This window comes from Symphalangus syndactylus, chromosome 2 (assembly GCF_028878055.3).
Source record: "Symphalangus syndactylus isolate Jambi chromosome 2, NHGRI_mSymSyn1-v2.1_pri, whole genome shotgun sequence".
NCBI lineage: Eukaryota > Metazoa > Chordata > Mammalia > Primates > Hylobatidae > Symphalangus > Symphalangus syndactylus.
The window spans coordinates 63393725-63414148 of record NC_072424.2 but is presented as its reverse complement, the minus strand read 5'-3'; the positions used below and the strand labels follow the sequence as shown (position 1 = coordinate 63414148).

Below are 20424 nucleotides of genomic sequence, written 5' to 3'. Positions count from 1 at the left end.
TTTGTATTCTATTGCTCCTCCAAAATTATTCGTTGTTTTATTTCTTTGAATTTTCTTTGATGTTGCTTAGAACATGATCTCAGTATTGTAAAAATAAGACTATGTAGTCGTGTATGTCTGCAAGGAAATATGTTACAATTTAGTTAATAGCGATTATGTCTTGATGCTAGAATTATGGTAGATGTTTGTTTTATTTTTTGTACATTTCTTTTGTTCCGCAATGAAATGTATTATTTGTAAATGAAAAAAGAAAAGTAGCTTAAGCAAACAGAAAAAAGGAAAATTTTCCCTTGGTTTGTAGAAGGTGAAACTGTATTTCTCTGAACTTCTGAATATTTGTTTTTCTCCTTATTGAAGGGATGTGACAGATGATGAATCCTTTGTTGATGAACTGAGAATAACATTACGGTTTTTTGCATCTGTCTTAATAAGAAGGATTCACAAGGTATATATTTTTAATGAGAAATTTGGGAATTTCGGGCTTTATTATTTAATGAAAGAGATTTAAAACAATTTTTTGTGAGTACATGGCAAGTGTACATATTTGTGGGGTACATGAGATACTTTGATACAGGCATGTAGTAAGTAATAATCACATCATGGAAAATGGGGTATCTATCCCTCAAGCATTTATCATTTGTGTTGCAAACAATCCAATTATACTCTTTTAGTTACTTTTAAATGTACAGTTAAATTTTTGACTATACGCACCCTGTTCTATCAAATATTAGGTCTTACTCTTTCTAAGTGTATCTTTTAGGAGATTATTTTAAACATTTTTTTTTTTTTTTGACAGAGTTTTGCTCTGTCGCCCAGGCTGGAGTGCAGTGGCATGATCTTGGCTCACTGCAACCTCCGCCTCCCAGGTTCAAGTGATTCTCCTGCCTCACCCTCTCGAGTAGCTGGGAATACAGGAGCGTGCCACCATGCCCGGCTAATTTTTTGTATTTTTAGTAGAGACAGGGTTTCACCGTGTTAGCCAGGATGGTCTCAATCTCCTGACATTGTGATCCACCCACCTCGGCCTCCCAAAGTGCTAGGATTACAGGTGTGAGCCACCATGCCCGGCCTTAAACCTTATTTTTACTTTCTCCTATACCATGTGTATTTGTTTTGTCTTCGTTTTTTTAGGTTAAAAAATTAGTGAATAATTTTTGATCCATTGATCAGTTTTGCTTTCTTTCATTTTAATGCTTGAAAGTTATCTTGGTTTGTAGAAATTAGAAATGAAAAGACAGCTATAGAAAAAATTCATGTTCTGGCCATCAGAGAAATGCAAATCAAAACCACAATGAGGTACCATCTCACACCAGTTAGAATGGCAATCATTAAAAAGTTAGGCAACAACAGGTGCTGGAGAGGATGTGGAGAAATAGAAACACTTTTACGCTGTTGGTGGGACTGTAAACTAGTTCAACCATTGTGCAAGACAGTTTGGCGATTCCCCAAGGATTTAGAACTAGAAATACCATTTGACCCAGCCATCCCGTTACTGGGCATATACCCAAAGGATTATAAATCATGCTGCTATAAAGACAAATGCACACGTATGTTTATTGCGGCACTATTCACAATAGTAAAGACTTGGAACCAACCCAAATGTCCATCAATGATAGACTGGATTAAGAAAATGTGGCACATATACACCATGGAATAGTATGCAGCCATAAAAAAGGATGAGTTCATGTCATTTGTAGGGATGTGGATGAAGCTGGAAACCATCATTCTCAGCAAACTATTGCAAGGACAGATAACCAAACACTGCATGTTCTCACTCATAGGTGGGAATTGAAGAATGAGAACATTTGGACACAGGGTGGGGAACATCACACACTGGGGCCTGTCATGGGGTTGGGGCAGGGGGAAGGAATAGCATTAGGAGATAAACCTAATGTAAATGACGAGTTAACAGGTGCAGCACACCAACATGGCACATGTATACGTATGTAACAAACCTGCACGTTGTGCACATGTACCCTAGAACTTAAAGTATAATAATAATAAAAAAGAAAAACGTCATGTTCCAGTTAGATGGATTTATTGGGTAAATGGAAATGATTATGATCTACTTTAAAAAATATTTTTCTTAGCCAGGCACGGTGGCTCACGCCTGTAATCCCAGCACTTTGGGAGGCCTAGGTGGGCGGACCACTCAAGGTCTGGAGTTCAAGACCAGCCTGGCCAACATGGTGAAACTCCATCTCTACTAAAAATACAAAAAATTAGCCAGGCATGGGGGCGGGCATCTGTAATACCAGCTACTCAGGAGGCCGAGGCAGGAGAATTGCTTCAACCTGGGAGGTGGAGGTTGTAGTGAGCTGAGATCGTGCCATTGCATTCCAGCCTGGGCAACAACAGCGAAACTCTATCTTAAAAAAACAAAAAAAAAAATATTTTTCTCAAGCTGTATTTTGTGCATATTTGGATCATTGCTATATATATTTGTAGTATATTGTCTGTAGACACACACACTTTTCTACTGCTTTGTCAGTTCAGTATTGACATATTGAACATATTGAGAATGTGTTAATATATAATATCTCTGCCACTAGTAATAACATAAAGATTAATCTTGTTAAATTACTCTATACCTATTTGAGAAATGAACAATATAGTCAACTGCTAGAGAAAAGATATGCAAAAACGTACGGTAGTTCACAAAAAAAGATACAAAATGGCCAATGAACACTTGAAAGTATGTTGTCTCACAGCAAATAAATATGTTTTTAATGAGATATTATTTTTTACTTATCAGACTGGGAAAGGTAAAAAAGAGTGTTAATATCTAGTAATGGTGATGTATGGAAAACAAGTTCAAATTCAAATTGGTATAATTCTCACATTTGAGGGCAGTTTGGTAATCTTTATTAAGACTTAAAAAAATCTATACTCCAGGCCGTGTGCCATAGCTCATGCCTGTAATCCGAGGTGGCTGAGACGGGCGGATCACTGGAGGTCGGGAGTTCGAGATCAGCCTGGCCAACATGGTGAAACCTCATCTCTACTAAAAATACAAAGAAATTAGCCTGGTGTAATCGTGCGCACCTGTAATCCCAGCTACTTGAGTTGCTGAGGCAGGAGAATTGCTTGAACCTGGGCGGTGGAGGGTGCAGTGAGCCGAGATTGCGCCACTGCACTTCAAGTGCTTGGGCAACAGAGCGAGACTCTGTCTCAAAAAAAAAAAAAAAAACCAGAAAAAAAAATGTATGTTCAAAGATTTATTGCAGTATAATTTATAAAAAGTAAAACTGAAAAGAAAAACTGATGTCTACTAAGATTGTTAGTTGAGTAAATATAATACATCCTAATTATAGAATTCTACACGGCCATGAACAATCATTTTGTAGAATAATACTTATTTTCAAGGGAAAATATTTATCTTAAATAGTCAAGTAAAGGGGATGCTTATATGCTGCTGGTGGGAATGCAAATGAGTTCAGCTACTGTGGAAAGCAGTTTGGAGATTTCTAAAAGAACTTAGAACAAAATTCAAAGGAATATAAATTGTAGACATGGAATCAACCTAGATACATACCCAGCAGTAGTGGACTGGATAAAGAAAATGTGGTACATATACTCCATGGAATACCACGCAGCCATAAAAAAGAACGAAATCATGTTCTTTGCAGCAACATGGATGTAGCTGGTCCTAAGTGAATTAACACAGGAACATAAAATCAAATATTTCATGTTCTCATTTATAAGTAGGAGCTAAACGTTGGATACACATGGACATAAGCAATAGACGTGGTGACCTACTTGAGGGTGGAGAGTGGGAGGAGGATGAGGATCAAAAAAACTACTTGTGGGTACTGTGCTCATTACTTGGGTGACAAAATAATTTGTACACCAAACCCCCATGACATGCAATTTACTCATGTAATGAGCCTGCACATGTATTTCCTGAACCTAACATAAAAGTTGGAAAGAAAAAGGAAAAAAAAAAAAAAACAAAAGAAAAAAGAAACAGTCAAGTGAACAGGCTGGAAACTAATATATGTGGTATTTTTCCACTCTGAAAACAAAGTTCATATATTAAAGCTTGTTAATACATATATTAAGGACATACACCTCCTTCTCACTGTTAACTCTTAGTGTGGTGGTGGGCTGATGCTGATTTTTTTTTCCATGCATTTCTTTATATTTGTCTTTTTCTTTTTTTTTTTTATTATACTTTAGGTTTTAGGGTACATGTGCACAATGTGCAGGTTTGTTACATATGTATCCATGTGCCACGTTGATTTCCTGCACCCATTAACTCGTCATTTAGGATTAGGTATATCTCCTAATGCTGTCCCTCCCCCCTCCCCCAACCCCACAACAGTCCCCGGAGTGTGATGTTCCCCTTCCTGTGTCCATGAGTTCTCATTGTTCAATTCCCACCTATGAGTGAGAACATGCGGTGTTTGGATTTTTTGTCCTTGCGATAGTTTACTGAGAATGATGTTTTCCAGTTTCATCCATGTCCCTACAAAGGATATGAACTCATCATTTTTTATGGCTGCATAGTATTCCATGGTGTATATGTGCCACATTTTCTTAATCCAGTCTATTGTTGTTGGACATTTGGGTTGGTTCCAACTCTTTGCTATTGTGAATAGTGCCGCAATAAACATACGTGTGCATGTGTCTTTATAGCAGCATGATTTATAGTCCTTTGGGTATATACCCAGTAATGGGATGGCTGGGTCAAATGGTATTTCTAGTTCTAGATCCCTGAGGAATCGCCACACTGACTTCCACAATGGTTGAACTAGTTTACAGTCCCACCAACAGTGTAAAAGTGTTCCTATTTCTCCACATCCTCTCCAGCACCTGTTGCTTCCTGATTTTTTAATGATGGCCATTCTAACTGGTGTGAGATGGTATCTCACTGTGGTTTTGATTTGCATTTCTCTGATGGCCAGTGATGATGAGCATTTCTTCATGTGTTTTTTGGCTGCATAAATGTCTTCTTTTAGAAGTGTCTGTTCATGTCCTTTGCCCACTTTTTGATGGGGTTGTTTGTTTTTTTCTTGTAAATATGTTTGAGTTCATTGTAGATTCTGGATATTAGCCCTTTGTCAGATGAGTAGGTTGCAAAAATTTTCTCCCATTCTGTAGGTTGCCTGTTCACTCTGATGGTAGTTTCTTTTGCTGTGCAGAAGCTCTTTAGTTTAATTAGATCCCATTTGTCAATTTTGGCTTTTGTTGTCTTTTTCTATTGCATGTAGCTTTTATCACTTTTGAAAATCGTTGATAAACAGTCATCACATTGTTTAACACACAGTCTAGGGTAATTGACTCATAATATTTAAGTGGAATGAAAGAGTAAGAAATATCAATTGGTTGATGACAAACCATTTAAATTATACTTTGGAATAAGTAAAAATTGATTTATCAAAATTAATTTTGATTGCCATATTACAATTAGCTAATAAATGTTAGTTAATTGAACAATTCTTCTATGTTAACCTTTTCTTTTTTGAGACAGGGTTTCACTTTATCACCCAGACTGGAGTGCAGTGGTGTGATCTCAGCTCACTGCAACCTCTGCCTTCCAGGCACAAGCGATTCTCCTACCTCAGCCTCCCGAGTAGCTGGGATTACAGGCTTACAGGCGTGTGCCACTACCGCCTCACTAATTTTTTTTGTATTTTTAGTAGAGACAGGGTTTCACCATGTTGGCCAGGCTGGTCTCGAACTCCTGACCTCAAATGATTCACCTGCTTCAGCTTCCCAAAGTGCTGGGATTACAGATGTGAGCCACCGTGTCCAGCATTTTTTTTTTTTTAATGGAGTCTACCTGTGTCACCCAGGCTGGAGTGCAGTGGCGCCATCTCGGCTCACTGCAATCTCCACCTCCCAGATTCAAGCGATTCTCCTGCCTCAGCCTCTGGAGTAGCTAGGATTACAGGTGCCCGCCACCATGCCTGGCTAATTTTTGTATTTTTAGTAGAGACAGAGTTTCACTATGTTGGCCAGCCTGGTCTCGAACTGCTGACTTCAAGTGATTCACCTGCCCCGGTCTCCCAAAGTGCTGGGATTACAGGTGTGAGCCACTGTGCCAGGCCTATGTTAGGCTTTGGACTAGCTTAGTGGATTCTAAATTAATAGCACCTCATACTTGGAGTGTTTTATAGATATATATGTATGTATTTTGTTAATAGTTTTGTTGAGATACAATTTACATACCATGTAATTCACCCATTTGAAGTATATGATTCGATGGTTTTTAGCATATTCAATTGTACAACCATCCCCATAGTCAATTTTAGAACATTTTCATCACCCAGAAAGAGACCTTGTACCCCCTAGCCATAAGCATCACCTCTTCTATCCTTTCATCCATAGCCAACCACAAATCTACTTTGTATATCTATGGATTTGGATGTCTATTCTGAACATTTCATATACATAGAATCATACAATATGTGGCCTTTTGTGACTGGTTTCTTTTACTCGGCATAATGTTCTCAAGGTTTATCCATGTTACGTTGTAGCATGTATCAATATTTCATTCTCTTTATGGCTAATATTCCACTGTGTGAATGTACTACATTTTGTTTATCCATTCGTCAGTTGATGGATATTTGTATTATTTCTACCTTTTGTCTGTTATGTACCTGTTAGCATTTGTATGCAAGTTTTTTTTTTGTCGGATATATATTTTCACTTATCTTGGGTATATACATAGGAGTACAATTGCTGGATCAAATGGTAACTCTATGTCTAACACTTTGAGTAACTGCCAGACTATTTTCCAAAGTGGCTCCACCATTTACATTCCCATCAGCAGTATATGAGGATCTCAATTTCTCCACATCCTTGCCAGAACTATTTATAATCTCACTCTTTTATTCTAACCATCTTAGTATATGTGACATGATATTCCATGGTGGCTTTGAATTGCATATCCCTGATGCCAATAATGTTGAGAACTTTGATGCTTATTTGCCATTTGTCTGCCTTCTTTGAAGAAATGTCCATTCAAATTCCTTACCTGCATTTTAACTGGGTTTTTTTTTATTACTGAGTTGTAAAAGTTATTTATATGGATACATGTCCTTTATCAGATAAATGATTCGCAAAATATTTTCTTTGATTTTCTGAATTACACTATGGCTCCTATTTTATCTGTATCACTATCCTGGAAGATAAATGGGTCATTATTATATTCGTTTTATAGAAAGGTATTAACTTTGTCAAAGTGTTAGCAAATGTTAATGGGCAAAAGATTAGGCCTTGGTCATCTTATTCCTTCTACAATGTTCTGTTCATGATTCTGTTGCCTGCATAATGTAAACTGGAAGTTTGGGAATAATGAAAACAAAGAATCATTTAGGGTCTACAATTTTTTAAAAATCAAAGTTTAGTGACAAACCCATTATTTTACCATTTTAATTCTGACCTGAATTCCCTAAAGTGGAACTTACAAATAAAAATCTTACTGAGTATTCTCAGAAGACAAGATTTTACAAAATGTTTGAAAACTATAACATCTTGTTTATTTGATAAATATGAGAGTAATTTGTAAGCGAGTACCAAGTGGCCAAGGGCAAATGAAGAGTGATGTTATTTTCAATGAGGTATAATACTAGCAAAAATATCCCCTCTTACTGAACGTGTTTGATCTGGATTTTATCAGCAAATCGTTAAAATTTGGGGGTTTATGATCCATCATACTTACTAGATTTATCACCCTGGGATTTTGTTCCTTAATGCGGAATTTAAAAAGAATTGAAAAATTAACACTGTTGTGATGGAATTTTCTCATGCCTTTGATAAAGGAATATATAATGTATTAAGTTTTATGGTGGTGATATCTAATAAATATGTTTTTTGTTGATTTATTTATAATTTATTTTTAGTTTTTTTTTTTTCCTGTTTTCTGTGCGTGCATATAAGCCCTCAGCCCTCCCTCACTAACCTACCATGATCACCGCAGCTTCTAGCCTTTAGGTTGAAAAATCTTGGTGGGGAATGATGAAACTTAATTTTATTCTAAAATAGGGTGTTTCCATATATCTTGAAACCAGGATTCATGCTGGGCATGGTGGCTAATGCCTTTAATCCCAGCACTTTGGGAGGCTGTTGGGAGGCTGAGGTGGGTGGATTACTTGAGTCCAGGTGTTGGAGACCAGCCTGGGCAACATGGCGAAACCCCGTCTCTACTAAAGCTACAAAAAATTAGCTGGGCGTGGTGGCATGCGCCTGTATTCCCAGCTACCTGGGAGGCTGAGGTGGGAGAATCACTTGAGCCCGGGAGACTGAGACTGCAGTGAGATGGTGCCACTGCTCTCCAGCCTGGGCAGCTGCCGTGAGACCCTGTCTCAAAAAACAACAAAAACCCAAAAAACAAACCAGAATTTATCTCATAAGCTGAATGAAGAAGTTCATTTTCAACTAATTTCTTACTAATCACAAATTTACAGCATCAAAGGGATAATAAGTTACTGGAGTTTTCCTTGAATGCATTTAATACAAAGAACACGTAAAGAAGCTAGGAATAAAGATACTATTTTGTGGGAAAGATTTAGTATTTAAGGTATACATATTAAGATTAATTTTCAGTACTGTGGGTAAAAAAATTACCTAATGTTACAGTTAGTATGATGCAGGAATATAAAGTGTTATTTTTGAAAGATTCTGAATAATTCTAATTTTTAAGATGTATTCCAATATCATAATTGTAGTGTATCTGCCGTTGTAACTTAGTGATAATTATTTTAAAAGTTCTAATGTTGAATTTTTCTAGGTGGATATTCCATCTATTATAACCAAGAAACTATTAAAAGCAGCAATGAAGCATATAGAAGTGATAGTTAAAGCCAGACAGAAAGGTAATACAGTTTTCTACTACAGTTTGAGTAATTTTGTTTTTATACACCAGTTTTCACCCGAAATATCTAAATATGAGTACTGATTAATTAACTTATATATTCACAGTTGATGCGAGAGTATTCTCTTAAACTGAACTCTCTTTCAGTAGTTCGTTAATAATGTGTGAAAACTTGAGAACCTTTAAAAATTAAAAGTTAACTTTACTGCTGACACTCTTAATCAGTTTTGAATGATAATCTATTTCTCTGAAGTATCTTTCATTTCTCTTCACCCTTTCTCCTTAATGGTTTCAATGGTTTTGACCTATTCTAGCCCATCCTTTATATTGCTACAAGGTTACTTTTATGATATGACAAGTCTCATGTTGTCTTTCTACTAAAAAAAAAAAATTTAGTGACTGTCATAGCATTAAACTGTATATTTAAATGCTTTTCTATCTAGTCAGATATTAGATCTAGCCTTGTCTTTCACTATATTATGCTTTGGCCAGGATGACCTGCTTGCTGCTTCTCATGTATGTTCTGTCCTTTTTACTGTCATGATTTGCACATAGCATATGTTCATTAAATGTTTTCCCTTCTTTCCTTTCCTCCTTTCCTTCTTAACCACATCCTGCAGGATCTTTTCTGAGTGAATGAGTGGAATCCTCATTTGAGACTTTTCATGCTCTAAGATCAAGCTCTAAAATGTTTCTTTTTAACAAAACTACTTCTATGCACTGTACTTAGTTCATGGAACTGAGATTTTCCTTGTATTTGCATTTGGTATTCTTTTTTGTCAGTGGTTTCTGAAGTATGTTCTGCAGAATACCTCTCTACATACATGATCATATGACCAGAAGAGGTTTCACGGTCATATTTTTTGTTTATTGCATTCCCCTTGTAGAAATTCCCATAGGTAGGAGTACACCAAAAGCTTTGGGTAGTCCTACAGCAGTGAAATAGCTTTAACTTTAACCTAGCATGTCCCAAATTCATTTGAGCATGGAACCATTTTTTCCCCCCAAATAGTATCAATTATTTTAATCAAAAAACATTTTGGGAAATTATGCTGTAGGAAGATTTGAAGTTAAATGAAATTATTAGTTTATTTGCCCTTTGATATGAATAGTTCCTCAGATATGAGAATTATTTTAAATTATATATTTAAAAATTATTCTGTGTTCATCTTATAACAAGTAAAAATAATTTTACTTTCAACATAGTTTGAAAAAAAGATGGGGTTGGGCATGGTGGCTCATGACTGTAATCCCAGCACTTTGGGAGGCTGAGGTGGGCAGCTCACTTGAGGTCAGGAGTTCGAGACCAGCCTGGCCAACATGGTGAAACGCATGTCTACTAAAAATACAAAAATTAGCCAGGTGTGGTGCTGCTACTCAGGAGGCTGAGGCTGGAGAATGACTTGAACCCAGGAGGCGGAGGTTGTGGTGGGCAGAAATCGTGCCACTGCACTCCAGCCTGGGTGGTAGAGCAAGACTCCATCTCAAAAAAAAAAAAAAAAAAAAGATGAATGTGAAAGAGTTTGAGTACTCAGAACTTTCTTTTTCTTTTTAAATTAAAAAAATTTTTTTTTTCTTTCAGAGATGAGATCTCACTATGTTGCTCAGGCTGTTCTCAACAATTTGGGCACAAGCAATCCGCCTGCCTCGGCCTCCCAAAGTGCTGAAATTACAGGTGTGAGCCACTGTGCCTGGCCAAGTACACATAACTTAATTGTTGTGTTGTAAAGGCTACTTTACTGTCAGAAGAACGTATAGGAAAAGTATTTTTCTTTAAATCAGTAGATTTTATGTTTTAGAGCAATTTTACATTTACAGAAGAATTATTGAGCAGAAAGTACAGTGAGTTCTCATATACTCTCACCTTTTCCTAGTATTAACATCTTATGTTACTTGATACATTTGTTACAATCAGTGTACCAATATTGATACATCATTATTAACTAAAGTCTGTAGTTTAGATTTTTGGTGTGTTTTTTTTTTTTTTTTTTGAGATGGAGTTTTGCTCTAGTTGCCCAGTCTGGAGACCAATGGCACAATCTCAGCTCACTGCAACCTCCACTTCCCGGGTTCAAGTGAGTCTCCTGCCTCAGCCTCCCAAGTAGCTGGGATTACAGGCATGCACCACCACACTTGGCTATTTTGTATTTTTAGTAGAGACGAGGTTTCACCATGTTGACCAGGCTGGTCTCGAATTCCTGACCTCAGCTGATCCACCCGCCTTGACCTCCCAAAATGCTGAGATTACAGGCATGAGCCACCACGCCTGGCCTCATTAGGTTTTACGCTTTACATTGTGCATTCTATGGATTTTGACAAATGTGTAATCATGTATTCATCATTACAGTAGCATACTGAATAGTTTCACTGCCCTAAAAATCCCCTGTGCTTTTTCTGTTCATCCTTCTTTCCTCTGAGAATCCCTGGCAACCACTGATCTTTTTACTGTCTTTACAATTTTGACGTTTCCAGAATGTTATATAGTCGGTATCATACAGTATGTTTCAGATGGATTTCTTTCACTTAGCAATATACATTTAACCTCTGTCTTTTCATGGCTTGATAACCCATTTCTTTTTACTACTCAATTACATTCCATTGTACGGATATACCGCATTTTGTTTATCCATTCACCAATTGAGGGACATCTTGGTCCAATTTTTGGCAATTATAAATAATGCTGTTATAAGGATTTGTAGGTTTTTGTGTGGGGGAAGTATTTTTAATACAGTTTTAATTTTGTTCTAAAGACAAAGACAAGAAGCCTCTCAGACTATGAGTAAATGGAATCATCTTTTAACTTTTAGTAGAATTGATGAGTTTAGTAAAATCCCCAAATTACTTTGTCTCTATGAGAGTGACGTTATATATATATCACATTGGTAATCCCAGCACTTCGGAAGGCTGAAGCTGGAGGATCACTTGAGCCCAGGAGTTTGAGACAAGCCTGGGCAACATGGTGAGACTCTGTCTCTACAAAAAAATAAAAAAATTAGCCAAGTGTGGTGGCATGTGCCTGTAAGTCCTAGCTACTTGGGAGGCTGAAAAACAGGAGGATTTCTAGAGCCCAGGAGTTTGAGACTGCAGTGAGCTATGATCACCCAATTGCACTCCAGCCTGGGCAACAGAGCAAGACCCTGTCTGAAAAAAAGAAGAAAGAAAAAAGGAGAGTGATACATATATAAACTAATTTGACTAAAATTTATCATTGAATTTTTGTGAGAGGGGTTGCTAATTTGCTACTATTCATGTAAAAAATCATCCTCAATTATAAAGTCACCCTAAAATGCTAGATTGCATTCATTAATAACATTGTAATCATCATAATTAATGAAGTCCATATAGAAGTAAAGACTCAGAATTAGGAGGGCTCTTATTTTATCCCAAGATCCCAGTGTTCTAAATATTATGATAGTAAATTAGATAGACTTATAAAAAAAGGTTTTCAAGTTTTTGATTTTTCATTTCTTTTATTGTATAAATTTGTTTTCTAAATTCTTTGGCTCTACATGTGAGCATAATGCAGGAAGTAAAGTTTCATTTCTTCATCCGTAGTTGTCCTTACTGTCTTGGCATTCTCTGCTTAATCTTCTTCTTGAGAATAGGCATTATATAGAAGTTGTCTATGTAAGTACTTCCATGGCTCTTAGAATTGTTGAATATATATATGTGTGTGTATATATATACACATATATGTGTATATGAAATATATGAATATATGTATAGTCAACATTTATATACATATGTATAGCTATATATATATATATATATATATATATATATATATATAAACTTAAATTGGATAATGATTGTGTGGGACCTTACTCCAGACTTTCAACCTGAAGATATCTCTTTATCATGGATTTTGTGGACCTTTCCTTTTGTGGTCTGAAAACTGCCAACTGATTAGGCATTAAATATACTGGTGATCAGTGGAGATTAATCCATGCTCTGTATTCCAGCACTCTGTTTTGCTTATATTCCCAGTTAAGGTGTTTTCCTCCACTTTAAAATATTTTGCTTGATTCCTTTAATTTCTTATCACCTAGGATTATAAAAATCCCTTATGTCTGACAGGTGCTGAATAGATTCCAATCTGGTGATTTAATTTATATATTATTTGTGAATGCTTAATCACACCAAATATTGTAATTACTTATCTATATTACATTATCACTTTTCAGTGTTAATAACTGTTTACTGATACACTGATGCAGATTCTTTTTTTTTTGAGACGGAGCCTTGCTCTGTTGCCCAGGCTGGAGTGCAGTGGCGCGATTTCGGCTCACTGCAAGCTCCGCCTCCCGGGTTCACACCATTCTCCTGCCTCAGCCTCTCGAGTAGCTGGGACTACAGGTGCCTGCCATCATGCTCGGCTAATTTTTTTTGTATTTCTAGTAGAGACGGGGTTTCACCGTGTTAGCCAGGATGGTCTCGATCTCCTGACCTCATGGTCCGCCCGCCTCAGCCTCCTAAAGTGCTGGGATTACAGGCGTGAGCCACGGGCACCTGGCCTGATACAGATTCTAAGGCTCAAAGAGATTGTTTCGTTTGTTCAAAATCTTATCAATAAAGAAGCAGAGCTGGGACTTAGCACAGCTTACTGTGCTAAGATACTGTGCAGAGATTTCTGACTTTTATGCTCATGATACAAATTTCTAAAAGACCCATGCCCCAAATTCTAATGAAAAAAAGCTTGGCAAATAATTTAAAATGCGTTTTTTATAAAAACTATGTCCTTTGCTAATCTCGCTTTAGACCCACAAATGCAGATAGCCTTGATTTACCTTAGTACTGTTGCCAAACTGAACTCGGGTCAGCTTGCCCAGTGTGCAGAAAAAAAGCAAGCAGTGACACTGGGATTTTCAGCAAGGGAACATGAGGCATTTATTGCTAACAAGGAGAACAGGCAGCTAATGCTTACGACCTGAATTCCCCAGTGGCATACAAGCAAGGGTTTTTAGACTTGGGGTAAATTTCAAGAAAGCAAAAGTTACATGTAAAATTGTAAGTCAGTACATGAAAGGTTATACATGGGTTGACTCAGAAAGCGGGGATATCTTGAAGTGAGGGCTTACAAGTGACAGGAGGATTCAGAGAGTCTTTGGTTTGCATTGGTTAAGAAAGCAAGGCGTTGTCTAAAAACCTGGGGTTAGCAGAAAGGAATGTTAAGGCTTGGCCTGTGGGTGTAACTCTCTCCAGGCCCCTCAGGAAGAAATTTAGAACAAAGAACGGTGGTTAGAGTTCAGTCCTTAATTCCTCTTTGTCTGAGGTCTACATGGCAGTGGTTGGCATTTTCTATCTAGTGGGGGTCCAGGTTTCTGAAAAATAATTCGAGGACATATGTTATAATTTTACCTTTAGTTTCTGTAGGGAACCAAACATCTTGTGACTCTGGCTTACTTGGGTGGCCATTGTTTATGTTATTATTTTCTTGTTTAGCAGGTTATTCACTCACTTTCCTAATTGCTGGTTGTAGGGCTAGCTTAGGTGCCTGCAATATCCCTTGGGACTCAAGTTTTTTCTTTATTTTCATGCTGCAGGTCCTGGCAGGCCCCTAAGAGGGATTGCTGCTCCATCTCAGTACTCACACTGTTGCAATGCATATAATGCCTTTTTCTGTGTATGAATATGCTTGTATTCTATTTCAATAAAAACAGAAGGAAATAGTTCTAAAATGAATGCTGTTGAATTAGAGTTAAGATTCCCAACACAGACTCCATGATTTGAAAACTCTGCACAGAGTGCAGAAAGGGAAAAGCATCACTTGTCTTTCCACTTAGTCTTTTGAGGTCTATAAAAAGGAGACAATACTATTAATTTTACATTTGAAAATACTAGTTATTGCCAGGTCTAAAAAAAAAAAACTTTGCTAACATAACTTTTGTCATCAGTATTTATTAAGAAATCTATGCTTTCATGGGTTTCTATTTTAAATAGTTTTATATTTCCTATGTCCTCTGCACGGGGCAGAAGATCCAGAACTTAACCAATGAAGCCAGATTCTATTGTGAACACAAGTTCTCTGAAAAGGAATTTGAGAGTAAGGAGACTTTGTTTCAGGGAACAGTTTGCAAACCAGGAAAACATAGCCTTCAGTGTGAAACAAAGCTGCATTCCAGAGAACAAAGAGAGAGTTCTGGTTTTATAGCAAAAGTTCCTTCCCAGGTTCTCAATCAGGCCTGTTTATGCAGATGAAGGATTAAAATCTGATTGGTCAGTGCAGCTGAGTTCTGATTGGTTGATACAGCTGAATCCTGATTGGCTGGGACAGGTGAGCTTACATTGGTTGGTTCAAGTGAGCCCTGATTGGTTGGTTTCCAGGCCCCAAACCAGAAATCTGACAGATGTTTCTTTGAAATGGCTTCTAGCTGGACGGAATTTCCAGCCACAGTTCATCTTGGCTCCCAACAGCAGGAACTGGTTTTGCTTGATTGTAGAAAGGGAGGTTGTATGGAAAAGTTTCATAGCATCTTTCTGAGAACACAGAGTATATAACTGCTTCCTCACCAGCTATGGTAGCCTGGATCTATTTTAAATTTCAGTTTCTCAGTTAGCTAGGGGGAGTCCATTTTGTCTGAGGGCTGAGGACATATTTTGATAGTGAAAGTGCTTTAAAAGATTACTTGGATGTGAAAGCAGATGCAATTAAAGAATTTTGAGGCCAGGCATGGTGGCTTATGCCTGTAATCCCAGCACTTTGGGAGGCCGAGGTGGGTGGATCACATGAAGTCGGGAGTTCCAGACCAGCCTGGCCAACATGGTGAAACCCCGTCTCTACAAAAAATGTAAAAATTAGCTAAATGTGGTGGCGGGTGCCTGTAATCCTAGCTACTCGGGAGGCTGAGGCAGAATTGCTTGAACCTGGGAGGTGGAGGTTGCAGTGAACCGAGATCATGCCATTGCACTCCAGCCTGGGGGATTACAGCAAAACTCTGCCTCAAAAAAAAATAAAGAATTTTGAGGCCTATAATCCCAGCAGTTTGGGAGGCCGAAGTGAGCAGATTGCTTCAGTTCAGAAGTTTGAGACCAGCCTGGGCAACATGAAAAAACCCCATCTCCACAAAAAATACAAAAATTAGCCGGGCACAGGAGTACCCGCCTGTGGGCCCAGCTACTCTGGAGGCTCAAGTGGGAGGATCACTTGAGCCAAGGAGGTCAGGGCTACAGTGAGCCAAGATCACACCAGTGCATACCTCCAGCCTGGGTGACAAAGCGAGACCTTGTCTCAAAATAATAATGATAATAATAATAATTTTGAGTAGGATAGTTTTTGCTTTTGGAGAGGAGAAAGAAGATAAAGGATTTGGCAACAAAAGCCTTACGTGTGCTAGAAGTTGTAAAAGTTATTTTCTCTAATTTTTTCCACTTAATCATTTGCTATTATTTTATATAACTTGTAGAGATGTAAGTTTAAATTCTTGTTTGCAAAGGGTCCATTTATCAATTTATTGCAAAATAAGCAGGCTTCTAATAAAGAATGCACATTGAAAAGAGGCTAGGAAAGGAATGACTTGGTTACATATTTTTTTGGGAAACATCTCCATTCACTGCAGCCTTGCAACCTCTGCCTCCTGGGTTGAAGCAATTCTCCTGCCTCAGCCTCTTGAGTAGCTGGGACTACAGTCGTGTGCCCCCATGCCTGGCTAATTTTATATTTTTTGTAGAGACGGGATTGCGCCATGTTGGCCAGGCTGGTCTCGAACTCCTGGCCTCAAGCGATTTGCCTGCCTCGGCCTCCCAAAGTGCTGGGATTACAGGCATGAGCCACCACGCCCAGCCCATACTCTTCTATTTGTTAGTGGAAATGACCGAAATTATTTAATGTCACTTAACTTGTTTCAATATTTATCTTTAATCTCTATAGTAAAAAATACAGAGTTTTTACAGCAAGCTGCTTTAGAAGAATATGGTCCAGAGCTTCATGTTGCTTTGAGAAGTCGAAGAGATGAATTACACTATTTAAGGAAACTTACTGAACTGCTTTTTCCTTATATTTTGCCTCCTAAAGCAACAGACTGCAGGTATAAAAAGACTAGACAATATAATAGTATTTGCATAACATGCCATATGTATATTGCGATTTTTGGTTATGATAGGTGTACACTAAAATTTGAGGTTAGCCTGTGAATAGCTTTTCATTTGAAAAAATTTATTAAATTATTAATATATAATTTATTAATTATAGTCTTAAAATGCCCATTTAAGTGCTATTTGTGGTGTGTTGTGTAGCTTAGAATTTTTCTTTAAAACTGATCTTGGACATAAAATACAAATATGAATAAAATTAATTTTTTTATACCATTATATTTTATTTCATTGGTGTTCCCTTTAAAGACATGCATATTATAACTATAATAGGCAGAAACATTTGAACAAACTATATAGATGAGTTTATGTTTCAAGGTATCCAGCTGGGAAAAAGAATTGGAGGTCATCTAGTCTGTTCTCCCTTTTTCTGGCTGGAGCATGTTTAGATTATTCCATAAGTTACCTTGTTACTCTTACCCTAATAACCCTTAGAGAAGTAACCATGGCTTATTTTTAGTGATATTTAAAGTGATGTACTTTAAATACTACTTTTTGTTTAAAATTTTTATGTGGTTCTTAAAAATATTTTAATATTTTGAATTACATGATTTTTGTACTAGACTAGTTTATAATAGTAAATATGATTATAAGGTAACTATATTAAACATTAATTTAAATATATATTAAACATTTAAGTATTCTTAGATAGAAGGTATTTTCTTTTTTTTTTTTTTTTTTAATTTTTTTTGAGACGGAGTCTTGCTCTGTCGCCCAGGCTGGAGTTCAGTGGCGTGATCTCGGCTCACTGCAACCTCTGCCTCCCGGATTCAAGTGATTCTCCTGCATCAGCCTCCCCATTAGCTGGGATTACAGGCGTGCACCATCATGACCAGCTAATTTTTGTATTTTTAGTAGAGATGGGGTTTCATCACGTTGGCCAGGCTGGTCTCGAACTCCTGACCTCGTGATCCCCCTGCCTCGGCCACCCAAAGTTCTGGGATTACAGGCGTGAGCCACCCTGCCCGGCCGATAGAGAGTATTTCCTAATGTCCCCCAAGTTCCTCCTGTTAAGGGAATACTTTTTTTTTCTCTTAAATAATATTCTATTTTAGCCAAGTAAGAACTCTAACTCTTTGCTATTCAACATGTGGTCTGCAAACCAGTAGCATGAACATTGGTTGAGAGTTTGTTAGAAATGCAGAATTTTAGGGCCTAACCAAGACCTACTGAATTATAGTCTCCATTTTAACAAGATCCTTAGGTAATTCATATGCACTTGAAAGTTAAGACTAATATAAATCACTAAATATAAACAATTATTATTATTTCTTTTTCCAGATCTCTGACCTTACTTATAAGAGAGATTCTGTCTGGCTCTGTGTTCCTTCCTTCGTTGGATTTCCTAGCTGATCCAGTAAGACTTAAAATTTTTTTTTTAAATTGTTACAACTTACACTTAATATAAAATTTAGTATCTTAAACATTTTTATGTATATAGTCAGTGATATTGAAAACATTCATATTGTTGTGCAACCATCCCCATTCCCCATCTCCAGAACTCTTCATCTTATAAAACTGAAACTCTACATCTGTTAACAATAACTCCTCATTCCTTCCTCCCTCCAGCCCTCCTGGCAACCACCATTCTGCTTTCTGTCTCCATAAATTTGACTACTCTGGGTACCACATATAAGTGGAATCATAAGTATTAGTCTTTTTGTGACTGGCTTATTTCACTTAGCATAGTGTCTTTAAGGTTCTTCCATGTTGTAGCATGTGTCAGAATTTCCTTCCTTTTCAAGGCTGAGTAATATTTCATTGTATGTGTATAACATGTTTTGCTTATCTGTTCATCCATTGATAGACACTTCGGATGCTTCTACCTTTGATCCAGTAAGATTTTGAAGAAACAAGAATGATTTAGAAATATTTTAAATGCCAAAATCAGAATAGCTTTTATTTGCCCATTTTCACAAAGGTTAAGAACCTCTTTTGTAGATGTAAAAAAACTCCTGCTGTAATACATATGTGCAGATTTTTTGCCACTGCTCCATTTATTTTTTCATTTTTCTAGAAACTTGCATAATATGATACAAGTTACAAGAATTCTGGGGAGAATACAGTAGTGGAATTATTTTGACTTATGTTTATTATTTTCCACTAGGATACTGTGAATCATTTGCTTATCATCTTCATAGATGACAGTCCAGTGAGTATTGAATATATTAGAAAACACTTCAGATTGCATTGAATTTTAATTTTGTATGTCAAATAAAGTGGGAATTTTACTGAGTTAATAATTCTCTTTCTTTCAAAGCCTGAAAAAGCAACTGAACCGGCTTCTCCTTTGGTGCCATTCTTGCAGAAATTTGCAGAACCTAGAAATAAAAAGCCATCTGTAAGAATTTTCAGCAATAACACCTTTTTGATATAAACAATTTTAGAACTCATTTATATAGCTTAAACTTAATCTTTCTCTTATATCAAGGTGCTGAAGTTAGAATTGAAGCAAATCAGAGAGCAACAAGATCTTTTATTTCGTTTTATGAACTTTCTGAAACAAGAAGGAGCGGTGCACGTGTTGCAGTTTTGTTTGACTGTGGGTGAGGCTTACCTGTGTATTTTACGGAAGTAATTTTTAAACCTTTTAATGTATTTGAATATTTTAAATCAGATCTGATGTTGTGGTACCCATCTATCATTGTACTAAATTTCATATACTCGATTTTGTTTTTTTGTTTGTTTGTTTGAGACGGAGTTTCACTCTCATTGCCCAGGCTGGAGTGCAATGGTGTGATCTCAGCTCACCGCAACCTCCGCCTCCCGGATCCAAGCGATTCTCCTGTCTCAGTCTCCCGAGTAGCTGGGATTACAGGCATGCACCACCACCCCAGCTACTTTTGTATTTTTAGTAGAGACGGGGTTTCTCCATGTTGGTCAGGCTGGTCTTGAATTGCCGACCTCAGGCGATCCACCCGCCTCGGCCTCCCAAAGTGCTGGGGTTACAGGCATGAGCCACCGCGCCTGGCCATATTCTCGATTTTCTAAGAGCATCTATGAGTTTCTCTCAAGTGCCCACTCCTTTCCAGATTGGGAAATAATCTGTCACTAACTTCATTCAAATCCTGGTAGCAGAAAAAAAAAAACTACTAAAAGTACAGTATAATGAAAATATATTAAAGACCCAAAGTGTAGCCCATGTCAATATCACTTTTCACAGTTTTTCTAAAGGATTGTTTTGATTAAATTATCAAATATAAGAATGCCTCATTTTGATTATAAGCTCTCTAGCATTATAGATTATTGGATTTACAAGAAACTTTATAGACTATGAAAATATTTTTAATGCATTTAATTTCTTTTTAAAATATAACTTTAAAAAATGAGGTATAATTTATATAGTGAAACACATAGAATTTAAATGTATAGTTTGATCAGTTTTGCACATGTGTATATCCTTGTAACCTGCATCTTTATCAAGATCTAGAACATTTATTTCCATCAGCCCAGAAAATTCCCTTAGGATCCTTCCCAAGAGATCCACTCCTTCCCCTACTCCTGCCAAAGTAATC

General features: G+C 37.1%; 1 protein-coding gene across 21 annotated transcripts in view; it reads left to right on the top strand.

Annotated features, from left to right (window-relative positions):
• Nucleotides 1-20424, top strand: part of SNX14 (sorting nexin 14) — a 105498-nt gene that overhangs the window by 34274 nt on the left and 50800 nt on the right. For 14 of the 21 annotated variants that reach the window (XM_055257719.2, XM_055257688.2, XM_055257697.2 and 11 more), the window contains 7 exons: nt 358-445; nt 8738-8822; nt 16689-16845; nt 18191-18266; nt 19017-19061; nt 19170-19250; nt 19341-19455. In XM_055257719.2, the coding sequence (XP_055113694.1) occupies nt 358-445; nt 8738-8822; nt 16689-16845; nt 18191-18266; nt 19017-19061; nt 19170-19250; nt 19341-19455 (647 nt within the window). The remainder of the gene's footprint in view (nt 1-357; nt 446-8737; nt 8823-16688; nt 16846-18190; nt 18267-19016; nt 19062-19169; nt 19251-19340; nt 19456-20424) is intronic. The other 7 variants (XM_063618949.1, XM_063618942.1, XM_055257750.2 and 4 more) reach the window with 2 other exon arrangements.